General features: G+C 52.1%; 1 protein-coding gene across 1 annotated transcript; it reads right to left on the bottom strand.

Annotated features, from left to right (window-relative positions):
* Positions 1–6432: 6432 nt before the first annotated feature.
* MST1R (macrophage stimulating 1 receptor (c-met-related tyrosine kinase)) lies at positions 6433–19037 on the bottom strand. The gene is made up of 20 exons (XM_006873648.1): positions 17781–19037; positions 14477–14671; positions 14268–14396; positions 13924–14094; positions 13483–13643; positions 12962–13127; positions 12726–12862; positions 12127–12288; positions 11958–12051; positions 11593–11802; positions 11326–11472; positions 11076–11241; positions 10804–10905; positions 10520–10726; positions 10089–10169; positions 9730–9911; positions 9523–9632; positions 9092–9257; positions 8522–8658; positions 6433–6679 (listed from the first exon to the last, which is right to left on the bottom strand). The coding sequence occupies exons 1-20, from the start codon at positions 19035–19037 to the stop codon at positions 6433–6435; spliced, it is 4227 nt and encodes a 1408-aa protein (XP_006873710.1).
* Between the last annotated feature and the right edge of the window lie 205 nt (positions 19038–19242).

The raw sequence follows: 19242 nt of genomic DNA, 5'->3' as shown, positions 1-19242 counted from the left end.
CATATTTTTAAATAGTCTTTCACCAGAAAGAAGGGCATCCAATTCTATTTCCGATTCTGGAAATGAGGAGGGCCAATGTGTTCCCATGGCAACCTAGAGAGCCCCTCCCCCAGGCTGAGCCCATTCCCCAGTCTGAGGGCTGTCAATGGAGGGAACAAGGAGGAACCAGGAAGAGCTTAGTTAGAAGAGTAGGTCCAATTTCTCTGTGAGGACAGACCCTAGCTTTTCCTTCACTCTCGCTCCTCCAGGTAAGTTTGGGGAGAAGGCCAGGACAACCCCGTGAAGAGGGTGAGGCTTTAGAAGGTAGTAAGCATCAGTTGTCCTGAGAAACCCTCTCCTTTGTGGAGCAGGCAGGAATCCTCCCATCCTGGAAGCTTTGAGGATGGTGGGAGTGGCAGGAAAGGCATGAAGTGTAGAGCACAGAAGACTTCACGCTACCAGAAGCTCCATGGACAGCCAAGTCCCCCAGGCTTGCTTCTCCAACAAAGACCTATTTTCACTCTATTGCATTCTTACTTAGGACGCAGCTCTATGGAGTTTTTGGCCTTACACCCTTCCAATCTACCTGCTCTTCCCTCCCTGTCCTTGGTAAGGCTTTGGATATCTCCAAAAATCTAGAATCAGCAGGAACTTGAAAGGCCTCCCAGTGTAGCCATCCATTTGATAATGAAGCAAAGAAAAAAGTCTGTCTCTCCAGAGGTGCATTCCTGTCCTGCTACTGTCTTGGGGTTCCTGTTTTTCAGCCCTCCAGCCTGGAGGCTGCACATGGGGAGCATTTTGATCTGTGGAGGAAGGGCATTCCAAATAGAAGCATACCCAAGCAAAGGTAGGCTTTTGAAAAGACCCAAAAGGTTTTGTGATCCAGTCCTCTCTTGGTGCTGATAGGACAGCTGAGGTCCCCACATTGGAAGGAATGCATTCTCAGTCTCCCAGCCTCATGGCTGGTGTTTTGTCCTGCCATGTTCTCTAGCTTTCCTTCTGGGAACTATCCAAGTGACCTTTGAGGCCTAGACCTTCTGATTCTCTGAAGCCTTTCCTGGCCAGGGCACAGCCATTCCATGGAGGCAGCACTATGCTTTGAAAGAGCTGGTACCTCCTGCTCTTTGGCCTTCCTACTTGACACCAGAGGAAGACAGTCAGGGTGCAGGGAACCCTAGCCCTAAGAGGAGCCTTTGGAGAGAGTTGGAGCAGGGAGATAATCTCCTAAACCAGGATGGCAAAGGCAGAACCCAACCAAACCCTGAGGATGTGGCTTCCAAACTCTAAGGCACAGGAAAATTTAAATAACAGATGTTTAAACAATCTTCCTTGCAAGCCTGCAGTGCAGTGACCCCTCTGCTGTGATGTGTTACAGCTTAAAATAGCCCACAATGAACTGCTCTGAGCCCCAATTGACTCAAACTTACGTAACCCTTAGAGAAAGATGGCCAGTCACACCAGCACAGAGGGAGGGCAGCAGTACAGCTGCCCTGACTGCTGCCCACAGCTGACTTAGGGACTGGACAAGCACTTTATCCTCCCTGAGGGCAGGCCCTCCAGGAGTCACTATCAGTGGAGGCAAAGGAAGTGTTGCTGAAGTTCACATGACTGCCAAGCAGAGACCTCCAACCATGCCTGCATAGAGGATGTGCAGAGAGCTGCCCTTTCTCAGGGTCACTGAAGGTCCCAGGTCCAGTTGGTAGGGAGTTGCTTTAAGCCCAAGTGGGAGAGTGACTAGAGTTGCCCAAAGGAATCCTTTCTCTCTTTGAAAAGTCAGCAGGACTGATGCCTGGCTGAAGCTGTCACTGCCATAAAGCCCAGGAGTGGAGCTGGCTCCTTTGGGGCCTCCAGGTCCCCACCGTGCAGGTCAAAACACCACAGACGGGATTTATGGCATGAGGGAGTACTGGCAGAGAAACCAACTGCTGTCACCTTGGCCTGCAGCTACTTTGAGCCTTGGTTTCCCTGATGTATCCCCCAGATCCCAAGTACCCAATCTAAGAGGCCACAAATGTGTAGGTAGCTGATCCAACCTGAAAAGGAGCAGAAGAGAGAGGTGAGGATGCCCCCACATTGGGAGCCTCTCTACCACTGCCTGTGCTGAGCCCCATCAGGAATTCAGCACTTTTCCTCAGCTTCTACCACCAGAACCCAAAACAGGAACTATCATAGACCTGGTCTCTGAGCTCCAGTGAAGCAATAGGGAGACTTATTGTTGCTAAGAGTCTTTGAGTCAGTTCCAACTCATAGCAACCCCACATAGGGTTTCCAAGGAGCTGCTGGTGACTTTGAACTTCCAACCTTGTGGTTCAAACTGACCTTGCAGTTCAGTGCATTATCCCACAGCACCACACCAGGACTCCAATAGTGAGACTTGTTTTTGTTAAGAGCCATCTAGTAGAGGTCAAATAATTAGGGCTTTCCTGCTACCTGCCCAGCAAAGGACAGGTCATCAGAGACATTAGAACTTCTGCTTCCCTTCCAGGGCCAGGGATGCCAGATGTGTAGAGCAAGCGTAGTGGGGGAGACAGAGGATCATGGAGGGGCAGCAACCTATTGCTGGGATCCTCATCTTGCCAAGAAGAGAGCAAGGAAAGATAAAACTGCCATTCTGGTCCGGTCCCATCCTGCTTTGCATCTGTCTAAGATTTCTGAATGTTCTTGTTGCCTCTTTCCCCAGGTCAGCTCTACAATCCCTGATAGCTCTGGCACGAACATCCTGGAACCAGGAACATAGGATTCTCAGGGAAAGAGGAAGACGCCTTGGCAAAGCTCAGAGCAAAGCCACCCCACCCTATAAAGAAACTTGGAATGAGTGTTCCTATCTGGGATGGACATTCCTGTCTAGGCATAGACATTTAGGGGAAATTTGTTTCTGGTGTCAAGGGTGGTGATGTGAGGTGACTGGCATCCAGGTGCCAATACCTATGAACTGAGCTAGGTGGGGCAGGCTCTGTCACCACTGGACACCTTCTACCTTGCTTTAGGCTAGGAACTCGCACCAGGGAAGGGTTGAGCATGAAGCCTGGGCTCCAGATCATCATCCTTAGACAAGAATCCAGCTCACTTGGAGGGCCACTGCAGCCAGAGGCATCTGAGCTCATTGGGTTAAAAACCCTGGAAACAAACTCCAAAAGAGAGCAGAAGGGGAGAATGAGGCTCAGCTAGCCTAGATATGTAATGTGAAGGCGCTTCCAAGTCATTCCCATTTCCCTGGGCCAATGAGCCACATCTCTGATGGTTGAACTCCCTGATAGGCAGAGCAGAAGTTCTGAGTAAATCTCCTGGGTTCATGGAGAGGAGGTCTCTAGTTCAATGTGGATTGAAAAGTGTTTTCTACGTACTGTACTGGCGGGTGTAGGCTTAATGCCCAACTACTGACTCCTGGGGCTGCTTCTCCCCAGGCAGAGATGGTAAGTATAAAAAAGATGCAGCCCAGGCCTCCCTGAACCATAGTCATTTACATCAGTGCCCTGTCCCTTCCCTGCCCAACAGGCACTGGGTTATGTTCTCTCTTTCAGGTGAAGGAAGTTAGTTCACGAAATGGGCTATGCTGAGGAATTGGCTGGTAAGGCCACTGTCTCATGACAGAGCCATGGTTTGGAATGAGCTCTATCTGAATCCCTCAGGTGTGCCCCTCTCTGCCCCAGAAAGACTTTGGATTCCTAGGAAATTTGCCCCAAAAGCTAGAGCTGAAGTGTAAGGGGAATTTTAGGCCAGACTTATGGTCCCTCATTTAAATGCATTAATCTGTCCCATACATGCCTTTCAGGTACCAGACAACAGTGACACCACATCGATGGGCAGTCAGCAGCATATGTCATTTGGTGCTTCCCAACCTGGCCTCCCCTTCAGCTTTTACTGGCACCCACCTGCTTGTCTGGAGTTCTGGTGTGGCAGTTGAGGATAATGTGCTGGACTGCAAGGTCAGTTTGAGCCACAAGGTCGGTGGTTAAAGCCACCAGTCACACCTTAGAAACCCTGTACATGGTCAGAATTGACATGATGGCATTTAGCAACAACAACCTGCTTGTCTGGGCTGTGATGGAGGGAAACAAGGCAGAAGAACTAGCACCTGTTCTCCACAACTCAAGGTAGTTAAGACCAGACTCCCAATCCCCTGGAAGAAAAAACTGCTCACCCTGATGATAGGCCTAGGACTATCGTGGCCACTAGCAACCTTTGTCTTGTATTGGCTGGCCACCTTACCTGAGAGATTACCCTCTGGAAGGAGTGCCTAGCCTTCACCAGTCTTTAAAACCATCCAGACACCTCTATTGGGGTGTGAAACTACTCCTTCCTGTTCACCCTGATAGTCCAATCAAGATTTTGAAACTCAAAAATAGTTCCAACCCTTAACACTCCAGGTGTGCTTGGGACCATCAGGCAACTCTAAGACTGGAGCTCAGTGCTTGGGGTTGCAGCAGTCAGTGGGGGAGGGGGAAGCTGTACTACAATCCAGAAGTCCCAGAGCCTGCTTAAAAGGGACCCCTCCCTGTGGAATTCTGGCCCCTGAAGGCCCTCTACCCAGAAACAGATCCAAAGCCCCAGATTCTAACTGCACAGGATGATACCCTGCTGATCTCTCCCTCAAAGTTCCTTCCCCCTCTATAAACTGCCCTCCCACCCAGAGATCCCCTTCCTCTCCAAGTCCTTTTCTTGTGAATGCATGAGCCAGTGGTCCATGTACCACAGGGCCTTCATGGGGAAAGAGTCACAACCCAACTTCAGAGAAGTAACTGAGTCCCCACTGCCCTCTCTAAGGCTTGGAGTTCTCAGTGACCATTGGATCCCCAGGATAGGGTTAGGGAGTGTGGCTGCAAGTTGGAGGAGATTGACTGCAAGGGTACTGTCCTTTTCAACTGGTATGGGGCCATGACTATGAGGCCATGAGAGTGGAGAGCATTCCACTCATCTCTCTTCCAGTCTGTCAGGGGTGGTACAGCTGTCTGCCCCTACCCTACATAGGGATAAGAGTACAATGGCCAAGCCACAAGGACAATAGCCCTCTCTTAACTAATGACTGGGAATCAGGCATATAATGGTGACCAAGTGGACAGACTGTCTCTGTCCCCCTCTAGCTCATAGGCCCCTAGTCTTTGAGCCCCTGACCTCAAGCAGGAATCTTCAGGGTCCTTAAAGGTCCAAGGGTTGGATCTCTCTCTAAACTGAGGTTTAGAATGGGCAGCCAGTATGGATGGAGAATAGCTGGATAGCTCTGGTTCCAAGGAGACCCCTACTCAGGTCATCAGTGAGCTTGCCCCAAGACTGGCTCACATGTGACAGTGACACAGAACTGGGAGAAAGAGCCTTCCCCACTTAGAGTGAGCTAGGATGGTCCATCTGGTGGGATGGGGATCATAAGGCTCCTGAGCAAGTGATAGGAACTATCACAATCCATACTCTGGACCCAGACACCATGGCACCCCAGATAGCCCCACTGACTAAGCCTACCTACCCCTCCCAACATTGAGCTTGTTAGTGGTGGGCAGTGAGAAGGGGAATCTGCTCTCCTCCTCCAGTGAAGGCTGCGCCCCCACCCCCACCCCAGCAGCTATTGTGCAGTGGCCTTGGCGAGTATAAATAGCCTGGGCAGTCGGCACCTTGCAGTTGGCGCCTTGAAAGTGTGGAGCTGAGGCCTCACTGCTGGTTCTTCTCTCTCAAGGCTGTAAGTATAATGCTGGCAGAGTTGGGGGGTGGGGGAAAGGCAAGTCTCCATGCCCTGACAGTCAGTGTGTGTGTGTGTGTGTGGTAGGGAGACATGTGGAGAGGGATGCAGGTGGAGCCCTGAAGATTGACTAGCACCCTGGGAAAGGCAACAGGAGGACCAGGTTGTAGCATGCTCAGATACTCAACCCACCCACCCCCATCTGGGTCCATCTCACAGCTCCTGGGGCCCTGTATCTAGCTCTCTGGAGCCTCTTGCCAACCCAACATTTTTTCAGCCTCAAGGTACTGCTCATTCTGCTAAAAATTCTCCTCCCCTAGCTCTGAGCCTGGTGGTTCTTTCCCATTCTCCAGGCCTCAGCTCAAATGTCACCCCCTGGGGAGGCTTCTCTCACCTCACTATCTAATACAGTCCTCTGTTCCCTCCAAGCAGCCTCCTGCCTTTTTCTTTCACAGCATTTACCACAATTTGTACTTAAATATTCATTTGATCATTTACTGGTTCAAAAGCCAGTATCTGTGTGGTCACTGATAAGTCAGTGTACTTTGGTGTGTCCAGAGGGCCAGGCACACAGTAAGCATTTCATAAATATTGTTGCATGAAGGATCACCCTCTCTTGCTTCCTCTATGGGGTGGGGGCCGAATTGCCCCATTGGAGTGCTATGGCTCCTGGAAATAAGGGCAAGGGCAAGGGGAGGTTGACTGAGGTCTCCTTCTATCATGATGATCCAGGAGCAGCTTGAGGTTAGGTAGAAGCTCCTAGGCAGGGCTCTGGGTTATGTGGGTCACAGAGGTTCTGATAGGGGCCGGGGCCTCTCTGTGCTCCTACATGCTGGAGGGGATTGTGGCTGTTCCCCAGGTGCATTTGCCCAGTCCACAGCACCAGGGCCCAGGTTCACATAGGTTGCAGGCAGCTGCACATAGTGGTCCCCACGCAGTGTGGCCATCATACACTCCACTTCCCGTACCAGCACCCCGAAGGTAGGTCGCACTCCTGGATCCGTGGCCCAGCAGCGCTGCATCACTATATACCTGCAAAGGAATGAGGACATGGGGGGCAGGGGATCACCTTAGGCAAGCCATGGCTGCCCATCCACTGTTAAACCCCTGACTCAAAAGGGCAGCATCACTAGTCAGGGGCAGCTTTGCTGTCATTGCCATCCTTGTCCTGCCTTTCCACCCTGATGGAAGTCAAATTCTGTGATGTGGAGGAGTAGGGGCTTAAGAACGTGTGCTCCTAAACCCTGTGATTTGGGCTGTGTAATCTTCAGCAAGTTCTTTAACCTCTCTTTGCCTCCTGGTCTTCCTCCGATCACAGAGTTGTTGGGGCAGAAGGTGAGAGGATAACTGTGAAATGCTTAGCATAGGGTCCAGCTATCATTATGCATCTTTCAGCAAGGAAGCCTGGACATGGCAAAATGGGGATAAAAAACTCAGGCCTGTGGGGCAACATCAGTAATGCCATGGCTCTTATGCAGAGATTTTTCTGAGTTTGTCCAGTGGACCCTACTGCATATACCATTATCTTGGGGATGTCGTCCTGCCTTAAATGACATTCTAAGTGCCCTTTACATAGTGTCTCGTGCAATTCTCAGGATGCTACTGTTACTATCTTCACTTTAAGGATGAGAAAGGACTTGCCCTGGTGAAATGGATGCTGTACTATGCCACCTAGATTTCCTTTTTCCTTCTCCAATGGCTAGAAGTGTTGCCTTGTGACAACTCAGCTGAGAATGTCTCTGGAAACAACCCTAGATAGAAGCCTCCAAATCTCAGCCTTGGTCAGTGGTTGAGGCTTAACATAAAGACCTGTCCCTTAGCCTCAATTTTGAGAAATTCTGAAAGGTTATTCCAGTTCAAGATCCCCATAGAATGGGCTGCAGCCTTTGTTGCATCCACTTGGCTTCCCAACTTCTCCCTCTGCTCCCGTTGTTAAGAGCTGCCATCCATCAAGTGGGCCCTAGCTCACGGTGACCCCATGTGTTACACAGTAGAACTGCTCCATAGGATTTTCTTGGCTGTCATTTTTATACAAGCATGTTGCCAGGCTTTTTTTTCTGTGAAGCATCTAGGTGAATTAAAACCACCAACCTTTCTGTTAGCAGCAGACTGTAAACCACTTGTGTCACCCTAACCTACCAATATAATCTCTGCGCTGAAATCTCTGTCTCAGAGTCTGTTTCAGGGAACCTGAACAGAACACAGGTAAGCAGTAAAGTTAATTTCTCTTACTTCAAAGCAGATTCATTAATGAAGTCAATAATAAAGATTTAACCCAAGGCAAACAGACCTGTGAGGAAGGGGTACTCATACCCTATTTGGAGCTCAGCCTGAGACAGCAGTCATCAATGATTTTTTTTTTTTCATCAATGATTTTTATCTATTATGTGATCTGGTTCTCCCTGTTCTAATAGCACAGACCTGGGCACAAATGAGACTTGCATGCTGTTTAGGAAACTGAACTTCAGCACCAAATGCACACCTTGGGAGTCAGTAACAACACAATCACTTCCATTCCTCCAGGAATATAGAAACTGAAACTACATCCAGTGAAGACAATTATGGTAGCTGATGGAAGTCTTCCTTGAATTTGGATGGGTAAGATCGGACACAGCCCTCCTTGGCAGGGGTGAAGGTAAAGGAGGACTGGAAAATCAAATCACTGGCCTTAACCAAGACTCAGAGATAAAAATGCTGCTACCATGGCAACCATGATGGCCTCCCAGCACCCTGCCTTGAATGGGAATGGGAATGAACACTACATAGATGAGAAACCTGAAGCCTAGAGTGTCCCCACCTAGGTCAAAGAGAGGGTTGGACAAAGGGCCTGAGCAGGAACTTTCTCCTACCTAGTTATTCCCTCCTCATACTCACAAGGAATCAGGGCAATATTCAGGCTGGGGCAGGCGCCGACCCTGGGCCAGGAAGTAGGTAAGGTCAAAAGGGTCGATGTGAGGGTATGGTGGGGCACCCCGTGTCAACAGCTCCCACAGTAGCACACCAAAAGACCACTGCAGAGAAGGCGAAGACAAGGGACTCAACACCTCCCCCAAAATTTGGGGCAGGTGGTCAGCCTCCATGTCCTCTACCTCCCAGCAGTAGGTATGAAGGATCCCACATCCCACTCAGAAGTCATTCGTCAATATCTCACAAGTGTCTTCTCACTCAGTTTCCTTCCACCACTTAAGTCTTGGATCATTTTTCAAAGGAAAAAAATTAAATTGGGACTAGGCAGGAGCTAGATGGTCAGTCATTAGGCAATGAATTCACAACCTCCTTTTGCCCTGGTGGAAGTTAGATTCTATCATATGCCTGTCCAAGAAGTAGGCAAATGGGCTGTGGGATTCCCTGGGCTTAGATCATCATTGGAAACTGAACAAGCAAAACCAAGTGGTCTTCCAGGGCACTGAGGCCATGTGAACTCTGAGGCAGGAGGGGCCTCACCACGTCGGACTTGGTGGTGAACCTGTAAGTCTGTAGACTCTCCAGTGCCATCCATTTGACAGGTAGGCGAGCATGGCGGTGTTGTTGGACACTGTAGTACTCCTTGTCCAAGATGCCACGGGTCAGACCAAAGTCAGCCACCTTGACTGTGAATGACTTGTCCAGCCTGGCAAGGGAGATCATACTCAGGACTGGCCCACATCAGGCCCTGAACACACCTGTTTCAGGTTCTCACAGGTTTCAGAGCCAGAGTGTCTAATCTAAGATTGCACTGGGTAGACAGGAACACTGAGGCCCAGAGATGGAAGGAAAGGCATGCCCACAGCCACACAGCAAGGGCTGGAGTATGGGACCTTCTCTGAGATGCTCTTGGGTAGCCACATACCCTGCTATTGCCCCCTCATTTCATCCCAGGTGTTCCCATCTCTCACATGCAGTTCCGAGCAGCCAGGTCCCTGTGCACAAATTTCTTCTTTGCCAGGTACTCCATGCCACGGGCTACCTGCAGGCCGAAGCCGATGAGGTCCTTCACTGTAGGGTTCTGGGAATACAGAAGGTGGTTTGGTGGGTAAGGGCAGAGCAGCTCCATCCCCAGTTGTTGCCCGAAACCCCCAACCCAGGGCCAGCTGAGCACTAACCCGCTGGGGTGAGCGGATAAACTGTCGCAGATCTCCGTGGCACATATAGGGCAACAGCACACAGGGCAGTCCCTCAGGTGGCAGCATGATGCCGATGAGAGCCAGCACATTGGGATGGTGCAGACCACTCATGAGTAGCCCCTCACGCAGAAAGGCCTCCACCTCCTGCACCTCTGTGATGCCTGCATAGTGACTTGAGTCAGACCCAGGGCAGGGAGGTCCCATACAAAGATAGTAGGGGCCATGGAAAAGAAAAGTCTCCTGCTCAGGGTCATTCAGCTAGATGGTGTCACATCAGGGATAGGATCCTCCCAGCCTGGGGCTCCTCCTCCCAACTTCTAAGCTCCTGGCTCACTTACGACTCAATGACTTGATGGCACAGTGGATTCGGTTCTGGGCTTGATCTGTGTATTCCCCATGGTAGACAATTCCAAAGTGGCCTGGTGCGGGGAGGTTTGAGAAGGCCATTAGCCCCCAGTGCTTGTACCATAACCTTTCACTGGCAACTAGATCTCTGGCCAATCCAACTTAAAAGCAAGAGGCAGCGTATGATGGCAGAGCCTGCAGCCTTCCCCTATCTGCTTAATCTGTACCAGAACCCATTGAAGACAGAACTGTTTTAATTCCTATTTCAAAGCTGAGCAAATGGAGGCTCAGAGAGGTTAATTTAAGTAGTATGCCTAAAATCACACAGGTTGGTGAGAAGACCAGAGCAGAAGCCAGCCCAACTGTTTCTTGAACCCGTGTCATTTTAGAACTCCATCTCTGCTCCAGCCCAGCAAAGCCACACCTTTGCCAATGACTTGATCGCTGTGGGTGACCACTCGCTCATAGGGAATCAGCACATCCTGGACCTCATCCAGGAGCTTGGAATCTAGGTCCTGGAGTTGTATGGACTTTGTCTGGAGCAACGGGACATGGGGCCCATCTCTGTCATCTGAGAAGGATACTCTGTGGGTACAGGTGGTGGGGTCCAGACCCCCACTGGCAGGGGGTTCTGTGGGAGAGAGGAAGTGAGAGGTTTGGGGGGTGCAGAGGGGATAACCCCAGCTTTCAGTGCCCCCACCATCTCACCAAGTCTACTTCTGTAGTCAGAGCCTGAGCGTAACAGAGGCAGGGGGATGGTTCCAGAGGTGCGATCCAAGGATGCCAAGTCATCCAAATTGGGAGAAGGAACTGTGGAAGGAAGGCTCCTAGTGGCCAGTTCCTCAAAGCTCCTTGGAGCCCATTCCCACCCATGAGGTATGGGCAGACTCCCATAGCCCAGGCAGAGTGAGAGTGCAGGGACTTGGAGATGCCAATGTTTGGTAGTAGGGGCCGAGTCAGACTGGAGGTAGGAGGCTCACCTGGCTGCTTGCTTCGATACCAGTAATTGAAAACCAGAGTGACAACCAATGCAGCCACCAGCAGGATCAGGGCAAGCAGGACACCGAGGAGTACACCCTGTTGAAGCCCTTCTGGGCCTAGTCGTATAACCTTGCCCAGGTCGTGACACACACTATCCACGCAGACCTGAGGGCAGGGAGCAGCTCAGGCGCAGCCTTCAGGAGCTTGATTGACCCAAGTCTTCTGTGGAAAGCCAACTGGACTGCCTACCTGCAGCAGGGCACCATTCTTGCCAAGTTCCAATGAGGGGGGAAGGGGACAGATGACCATGTCCCCCCGGAACTCATGCTGGCAGATCTCACCACCAATGGTCACATTCAGACTCATGCAGTCAGCCACAGCGCTCAACCCAATATACTGCAGAGAAGATCATGAGGACTGATGTGGCCCACTCAAGTGGCCCCTAACTCCCTTAAGGAGACTTCAACCCTAATTCCCCATAATTCAATCCAACCCCCAACCATTAGCCACACCTACCTGGAACTTAATGGCATGTTCTTCAGGTTTCAGTGGGGTCAGGTCAGCAGTGGGCCGACGGGGTGGGGGCAGGAAGCGAAAGCCAGGCAGTGTGAAGCCAGCAGCTCCATCTCCCTGGGCACTCAAGTTCCCTATCACCCATTCCTGGGGACCTCGGACCACGTATTCAGGCAAATAGCACTTCTGCTGCTCCGGGAGCTGCCCTTCACACTGTTGGGACCCACAGGATAGTAGTAAGGCAGTCGCCTTATTATAACCATCTCAATCTCAGCCCAGTATTGGGTGGAATTGAAGCTCAGGGGACAGGCCTGGCCTTCTTCTCCTTCAGGGTCAGTGCTCACTCTGTGCTGCAAGCACCCACTCACTCTGTTTGTCACTGCCTCAAATCCGTCAAGGAATGACAGCATTAGATGCGATGCTGAAGTCAGGTGTTGGCCATGGATGGTAACATGGGAGCCACTGTGGGGAAGGGCAGGGTGAGAAGCTGTTTCCTTACCCCTCAGAAGACAGGGTAGGTAGGGAGGTGGCACTTACGTGTAGCCACAGTTGGGGCTGATGTTCAGAATAACAGGGTCTTCCTGGTAGTGGAAGGTCAAGGAGCTTGGTACCTCTGCACCCCCCACCAGCAGGCGAAGGGGAACTCTGGCCATGGCAGCCCCTGGGGGTGTGGTACATAGAAGCTGCCCCTCGCTGACCCTGCAGAATGGGGATTGGGCTGAGGAGCACCCCTATGTGGTGGCAAGGCCCACCTCCTCCAGGGACTTACCCACCTCTCCCTCCCAGTCTCTCTGTTGGGGATCTCCCCACTTGCCCATACCCCACAGGTCTGTCTGTAGATATAGTAGACCCAAAGAGAGCCCCATTAGAGGGAACACGATACCCATAGTGTTGGCAGGAATACATGGACTCTGCAATGGGCTCTCCTACCAGCCCATGCCGGTACATGTGCTGGGAACACGCCTGCTCTGGGCTGGAGAGGGCAGCAGACAGACCCTTCTCCATGAACCTACTCCCCATATTGAAAGTGTCTGGGTCTTTCTCCTTTTGCCTTAACAGGGATCTAAGTTCCCATTGGTGAGAGCTCCCCTGGGCAGTGCCCCCTAGCCTCCCATCCCTTGCCCGCTGGCACTTACTGTTCTAGAAGGCACTCAGTCCCATTGACCAGCACAACCTGGCTGCTTCCTACACAGAAACCCTCACCTTTGAGGGTGAGGAGGGTGCCCCCTGCCTGCGGGCCAAAGTGGGGCTGCACGTCTGTCAACACTGGTTCCTAAGAGGGCATAGAGGTGACTAGCTGGATCAGGCCCACTTCTCCATACCCTTCCCTGCCCAGCCAGCCAAGGCCACAGAAGGGGCAAGATGGTCTCACCATGAAAGAAAAGCCTTGCAACACAGAGGTACCTTCCACCCGGAAGTGTTTGCCTGTTGTCATGTTGGCAACAGTGAGGCTAATGTTCGCAGGCCCAGCTGCCTGCATGGCCAAGGGCTCCAGCTCACACTCTAGTTCGTCTATAAAGTCCTTCCGAGGCACTGATCTGGGGCATGAAGAACCCGTGAGGTTAGCCGGGGGTCACACAGGTTTGGCTACATACTTGCCATGAGTCATGTCATAGGTCTCATTTAAGCTTGAGGATGACATCCCCTATGACCTCTTTCAGGGTAGGCAGGATCTAATGGGGCAGGGAACAACTTTGCCTGGTCCATAACTCAACAGAGGGTCAGGGCACATGCAGACTCAGAAAGGAACAGAGATGTCTCCCCAAACACAGAACCAGAACCACAATGGGTCTGCCCCTTGCTTCATACCCCCTTCCTCCAGGACAGGGCCTGACAGGGAAAGAGCAGCTTGGATACCCTAGCAGAGATACAAGAACAGAGACCAGATCATACCTGAGCTTTGAGGTGTCCTTGGGCAGCAGCCGGCACGAACTTTGGCCCACGGTGACCTGATGGGTGCCTTTAGGCACCAAGCCATCAGGGTGCAGGTATAAATTGGAGCCACACAGGGTCAGCCTTGTGCTACCCCTTAGGGGTCCACTATGGGGATGGAACTGAGGGGAGGGACAGATAGCCTGAGTCCCTGTGTGGATCTGGGCTCTCAGGCTTGTCTGTTTGCCCCAAAGTCTCCCATCCTACACTCCAACCACTCTGGGTCACTTAGTAGTCAAGTATCCCTGCATCCAAGCATTTGCATATGTTATTCTATGGCCAAGAATGCCCTCTTTAGATACTAAGAATACCCCAGGCCTGAGGAAGATCGTGGTGAAGACTTGCTAACCCCCACCCTAGGCCAAGCTTGTTTCATCCTTACCTGTGCCAGGGAAGCCATACCTCAGTGAGCTCAGGTGGACAGTGATCCTGTTGCCAGGAGCCAGGACACTCTTTTTGCCGACCACACATGCCCCCACACCAGCCACAGCCCATGAAGCGCTGAGCCCGAAGGCAACGCGCACAGGTGAGGAAGTGGCGGCAGCCAGGGCCCCTGATGGGTACCTGGAAGACCTTGGGATGATAGACGGGTGGTTCAGAGGTAACTCTGATGAGGAGCCACCTGGGCCTCATAGACTCCCTGGTCCCATTCTAAGCCGGGGTGGTGGAACCTGGCTATGTCAATCCTCACCTGGTTTGGATGGGGAAGTTATATTCCCCCAGCCCCTGACCCTGGTCCATCTTACCTGATCCCCAGAAGCAAAGAGCAGATGATCCCGGAGGCGACTGATTTCCCGCTGAATGGGCTGCCCATTGCTTCCCAGTGAGAAGTTGGATACATACAGCAAGTAGTTGGAAGACCTGGCCAGCTCCACCTGGGACAGTTAAGCTGTGAGTAAGATAGGAATGGGGATGGGGACCCAGACCTAGAACTCTGTGGGAATAAACAACTCACCTGTAGGATGCGCCCATCAGCCGTGCCCATGTGTGCCACTGTGACATTGCCCAGGGGAGTCACGTATAGCGCAGTGACCTGCAGGGTTCCCAGCATCCCATTGAATAAATCTATCCGTGAGATGCTGCTGCTGCTGCTGACCAGCAGAGGGAAGTGTTGGCAGCTGATGTTGGGGCTGAGGACCACCAGGCCAGGCTGGAGAGAGCAGGAAGGAGGGTCAAGGCTGAGTCCCACACACTGAACTCATGGGACCTCTGTCAATGGCCACAGAAGCCCAAGATTCTCACCCCTGGAGAAGGTCTAAAGTCCGCTAGCCAGTAGGATTAAGGAAGAAGGCTTGGGCTGGAAAGCTGGCTCCCTCACCAGCTGCCCTATTCTATCATGTTCATTCTGATAATGCTACCACTGAGTTTTACAGACCCAACCTTATCCTGTCCTCACAACTACCTTTTTGAGTGGGTGCTCTCATTTTACAGATGAGGAAACAGGCTCAGAGATTTAGTCACTTTCGAAGGCCTCAGAGTCCTTCACAAGAGGAGCCAGGTTCAAAGCCTGAGCTTTTAACCGGAGTTCTCCCATGCTTTCTGTTGGCTCTGTCCTGCCTCTTTGTGCACAGCTCAACATATCTGTCCCTTTGTCAGGCCTCTATTTCCCCATATGCACAAGGGGTTGGACTCCAGCTGGGCTAACTGGGCTACTAACAGCATCCCTCTCCGTGAACCACCAAAGGTTTTCTTGAACCTCAGGCCATTCCCCGTATCTCCTTCAGAGTACAAACAAGATCAAGGGAGGTCCAAGGACCTGGGTACCAGGAGATACTAACCCCTTTCCTGATCTTAGCAGGAAGATAGTTGGAGGCTTCACCCAGTGTCCTACAGCAGGGTTATGGAAGTCAGGGTGTGAGTTGTGAGTACCGGTGTTGGAGCTCAATATACAGTCAGTGCCTGTGTGAAGTAAATGGTTAAGTGCTAGCTGAAAGGTTGGTTATCCGAACTCACCCAGATGGGCGTTGGAAGAGAAGCCTGAGAACCTGCTTCAGAAAGGTAAGAGCCTTGAAAACTCCATGGAGCAATTCTACTCTGTACACATGGGGTCACCATGAGTTGGAATTGATTCAACGGGACTAACAACAACGAAGAGGTACAGTCACGGCTCAGCAGCCTCAGGGCCAAGGGCACTTCTCAAAGCTGGAGCCTCTAGGCCCCATAGGATCAAGCAGGCAAAACCCAATCCTGAGCTTTCTGTTGTGATCAGAAACCCTGGGTAAGAGGGCAGGTATAGAGCTAGGCACAGAGACCCACCCCTATCTGCTACTCCTGCCACACACACATACCTGGGTGAGTGAAAGGGAGCTGGAATTCTGTCCTCACTTGAGGTGGGTGAGGGGCCTTGCCCTAGCCGGAAGCCAACTGGGTGTTTTCAGCATGACTCAGGGACAGGTGGGGCAGAAAAGAGGCCACACCTTTGCTGGCTTGCCCCTAGGACCTGGGTTCCCAAGCTAGTCTGAGAGACCTTAGTTCCTGGAAATTAAGTGACTTAGGTGTCCAATGCCCCACTTTGGAGGGTGAGTGGGAGGGTGACTTCCTCAGACTCGCATCCCTCCTGAATCCATGGAGGATGCTCTAAGACCAGCCTACTAACATGCTGGTTGCTGCCCTGGTGGCTGCATGTCCAGAGTCCCTGGACAAAGACTAGAGGGTTGACTCACACGCCTCCCAGGGAGTGGACAGGGCCTAATATTAACCCTCCTGGAGGCTGGTACTACCCTGTCATGCTGGGTGCCTACTGACCCACTGACCACTACCCAGGTCAGGGAAAGGTTCTGAAGTAGAGGACAGACAGGAGGCCCAGACAAAAGTCCCCATTACCAGGGCAACCTTAACACATATGGACTCAGCCATCTGCTGAAGGACTCCCTCTCTGGGCATAAATTCTCTGCCCACCCGTGGGGCATCAATAAGAGATATTAAAGGAGTCAGTTGAAATTGTCACAGTATGAACAAAGCCACAGTACCACTAAAAATCCTAACAGCAGTAGCTGTTGGTCAGCTCACTGAAAGGCTACTTGTCTAGTACTCCATTCACCTAATTTCCTTGGTTTAACCTTTAGTCTTGAGTGGAACTGTTATAATGGCTTCAAGGGATTGGTTTGACTTTGTCCTCAAGGTAGTATTTTAAGTTTGTTTATGTTCCAAGTACCTGACACCATAGCTGGAGAGAACCTGGGTACAGTCAGCTGGAAGGAGCTGCAATCCGAGGCCTCCCCAACTTGGAACTTCCTGCCTGGGACAAGGACGCAACTAAAATAGAAGAGCATTTAGGAACTCCTGCCTGGTGGACCAGTTCTTAGCAGCTCCTGCCAAACCTTAGCTCATTCCCTGCATAAGCCTGGAGTGAGCTATCTGGAAACCTCTGAAGCCAAGTTGCCTTCTAGTATACAGACCTTCTCCCTTCTCCCAGTTACCTCAAGGAGAACAATCAGTAGTAAGTGATTCCGTGAAGTCCAGGGGCTTCTCAATAAGCCCCAACTTTCCAAGGCCTAACAGATTTTCCAGAACCTGGCAGGGTGGGGGTGGGGTGCATTCTCTGACAACTCTTGCCCCACCCCTTTGGAAAGTGGAGCAAAGTAAGTGATCCTACAGAGAAAGCGAAACTATGAGTAGCTGCATGAGTCTGTGTGTCTTTGAGCAGCTGCCTGTGTGTTATTTGTGCGTGAATAAGGAGCTATTTTTCTGTGTCCCTGGTGATGTGTATAGTGTGTAAGGGGTTGCTTTTCTGGGTGTATATGTCCCTGAAATAGTGTGTGGTGGGTTGGTGGGCAGGTGGGCAGGGGAGTCGGACGGATATTCACTATTCTACCCAGAATTTTCAAGCTGTGTTTGGCAGAGATAGTTATGATGCAATCCAATCCTCACATAACAAGAGGAACCACCCCAAAACAAATCAGAGGCCATGATGGGTTGTTGTTGCTGCTAAGTGCCATTGAGTCTATTTCGACTCATAGTGACCCTGTATAGGGTTTCCAAGGAATGGCAGGTGAATTTGACCTGCCGATCTTGTGGTTCAAACTGACCTGTGGCCCAGTGCATTATCCCACAGCAGAGAGCAGGGCCAGCCTGGGTGAAATAAATAGGCATCTCCATGTGGCCTTTGCCTGCTGCCCCACACAACCCCCCAGTACTAAGGAGTGGGAAAGAAGGTTTCTTCTCATTTGCATGCCCTCCCTTCCCTCTTAAACTCTCTTAGAGGTGGAAGGTAAGCAGCCTGGGTTCAGTCATGTGCACACTCCTTTTGTTCTGCTTACCGGGTTGGGGCAAAAGCTAGGCAGCTGGAAGAAGTCCAGACCTCTTCGGAGTCCGGAGTGGACAGGGGACTGGCAGCAGCTCTCCACACCTTGTTCAATGAGAGCATTCAGCAAGTAGATAGGGAAAGCACAGACAACAGAATTAGGGCCTTCGAGTGAAACACGGTCTCTGCTTCTGGCAAAGACTCCGAACAGCACTTCCTGACCCTCAGTGATACTCAGTTCAGAGGCCAGCTGAGCGCCTACGGGAGCTACGTGGGCTGCACGTAGCACTGGATAAGGCTGCCCGCCTTTAAGGACCCTGCGTCGCCGTCGCCGTCGTTTAGGCTCAAAACTGCAGTGAAGGACCAGCTCACGGTAGTCACCCAGCTCTACCTCAGTGGCACTGAGTCGAGCCAGGCGCGTGTGCAGCGCGCTAGACGCGGCCTCCACACTGACCGGTTGCACAGTTAGAAAATAAACGAAGGCTCCAGCGTGGAAGCTGTACACATACTCTATACTGTAGGAGGTGAGGTATGCCGGCAGCACCGACAGTGCAGCAAAGTCTGGTGCAAATCCCGAGGCGTCTGCCTTCAGACGCCGGATGGACACTGAGCACGGACTGAAGTTGGCGGCCACGGTTGCGTTCAAAGACGACGCCACATAGAAATAGGAAGCCTGGCCCTGCTGGACCACAGTCACACGGGTGCCTAGTGGGCTGGCCACACAGTCAGGACAATGTTCGGGCCGATTGTGGTGGGCTGAGAAGAGACACGTCGGCGGCGCCAGGTGCACGGTTTCTTCTCCAAACTCAAGTTCATGCAGAAAGCAACGGCCGTGGAGGCTCGAGCCACAGCTGATCAGGGCAGGCAGCGCTGGCTCCAGTACCAGCACCTGAATGTCTGTGTCGCCCGGTGGGCCATGAGGCCCTGGCCCACAAGCTGAGCACGTCTGGCAGCCAGGATCCCCGACGGGGCCCATGGCCAGACTCTGGACTAGCTGCAGGCCGGGCCCCAACACATGCAGGCTGTTGCGTGTCGCCACGAAAACGGCACTCACGTACTGGTACTCGTAGGTCGCCAAGGCCTGTACTGGGCCGCCGACAGAAAAGTTGGATACAGAGTACTCCACGTCAAAGTCGCGGGAGGCTGCGTAGGGGATTCGTGAGCACTGCCCAGTGCTCTGGCATTGCCCGACTGTAGGAATCGTCGTCGGCAGTAACAACAGTAACAGCAGCAATAGTGCGAGCTGAGGCGACAGCGGCTGGAGAAGCGCCATCGAGGTTGGGTTGGAGCCCCGCAAGGACTCTTGTAGGCGCGGACGGGGACTGAAGTCTTGACTGGGGCCAGCATACAGTTACAGCGTCGGTCCTTAGAGACCCCGGGCAGCCGCTCCCTGCCCGGGGCTCCTTTGAAGCTCAACCCTCGCTCCCGCTCTTGGGTCAGAGCTCGTAGGGCGGGAGGACAGATGGGAAGGGAATGCA

Source organism: Chrysochloris asiatica, unplaced genomic scaffold (assembly GCF_000296735.1).
Source record: "Chrysochloris asiatica unplaced genomic scaffold, ChrAsi1.0 scaffold00246, whole genome shotgun sequence".
NCBI classification, from domain to species: Eukaryota; Metazoa; Chordata; class Mammalia; order Afrosoricida; family Chrysochloridae; genus Chrysochloris; species Chrysochloris asiatica.
This window is presented reverse-complemented; position numbering and strand designations above follow the sequence as displayed.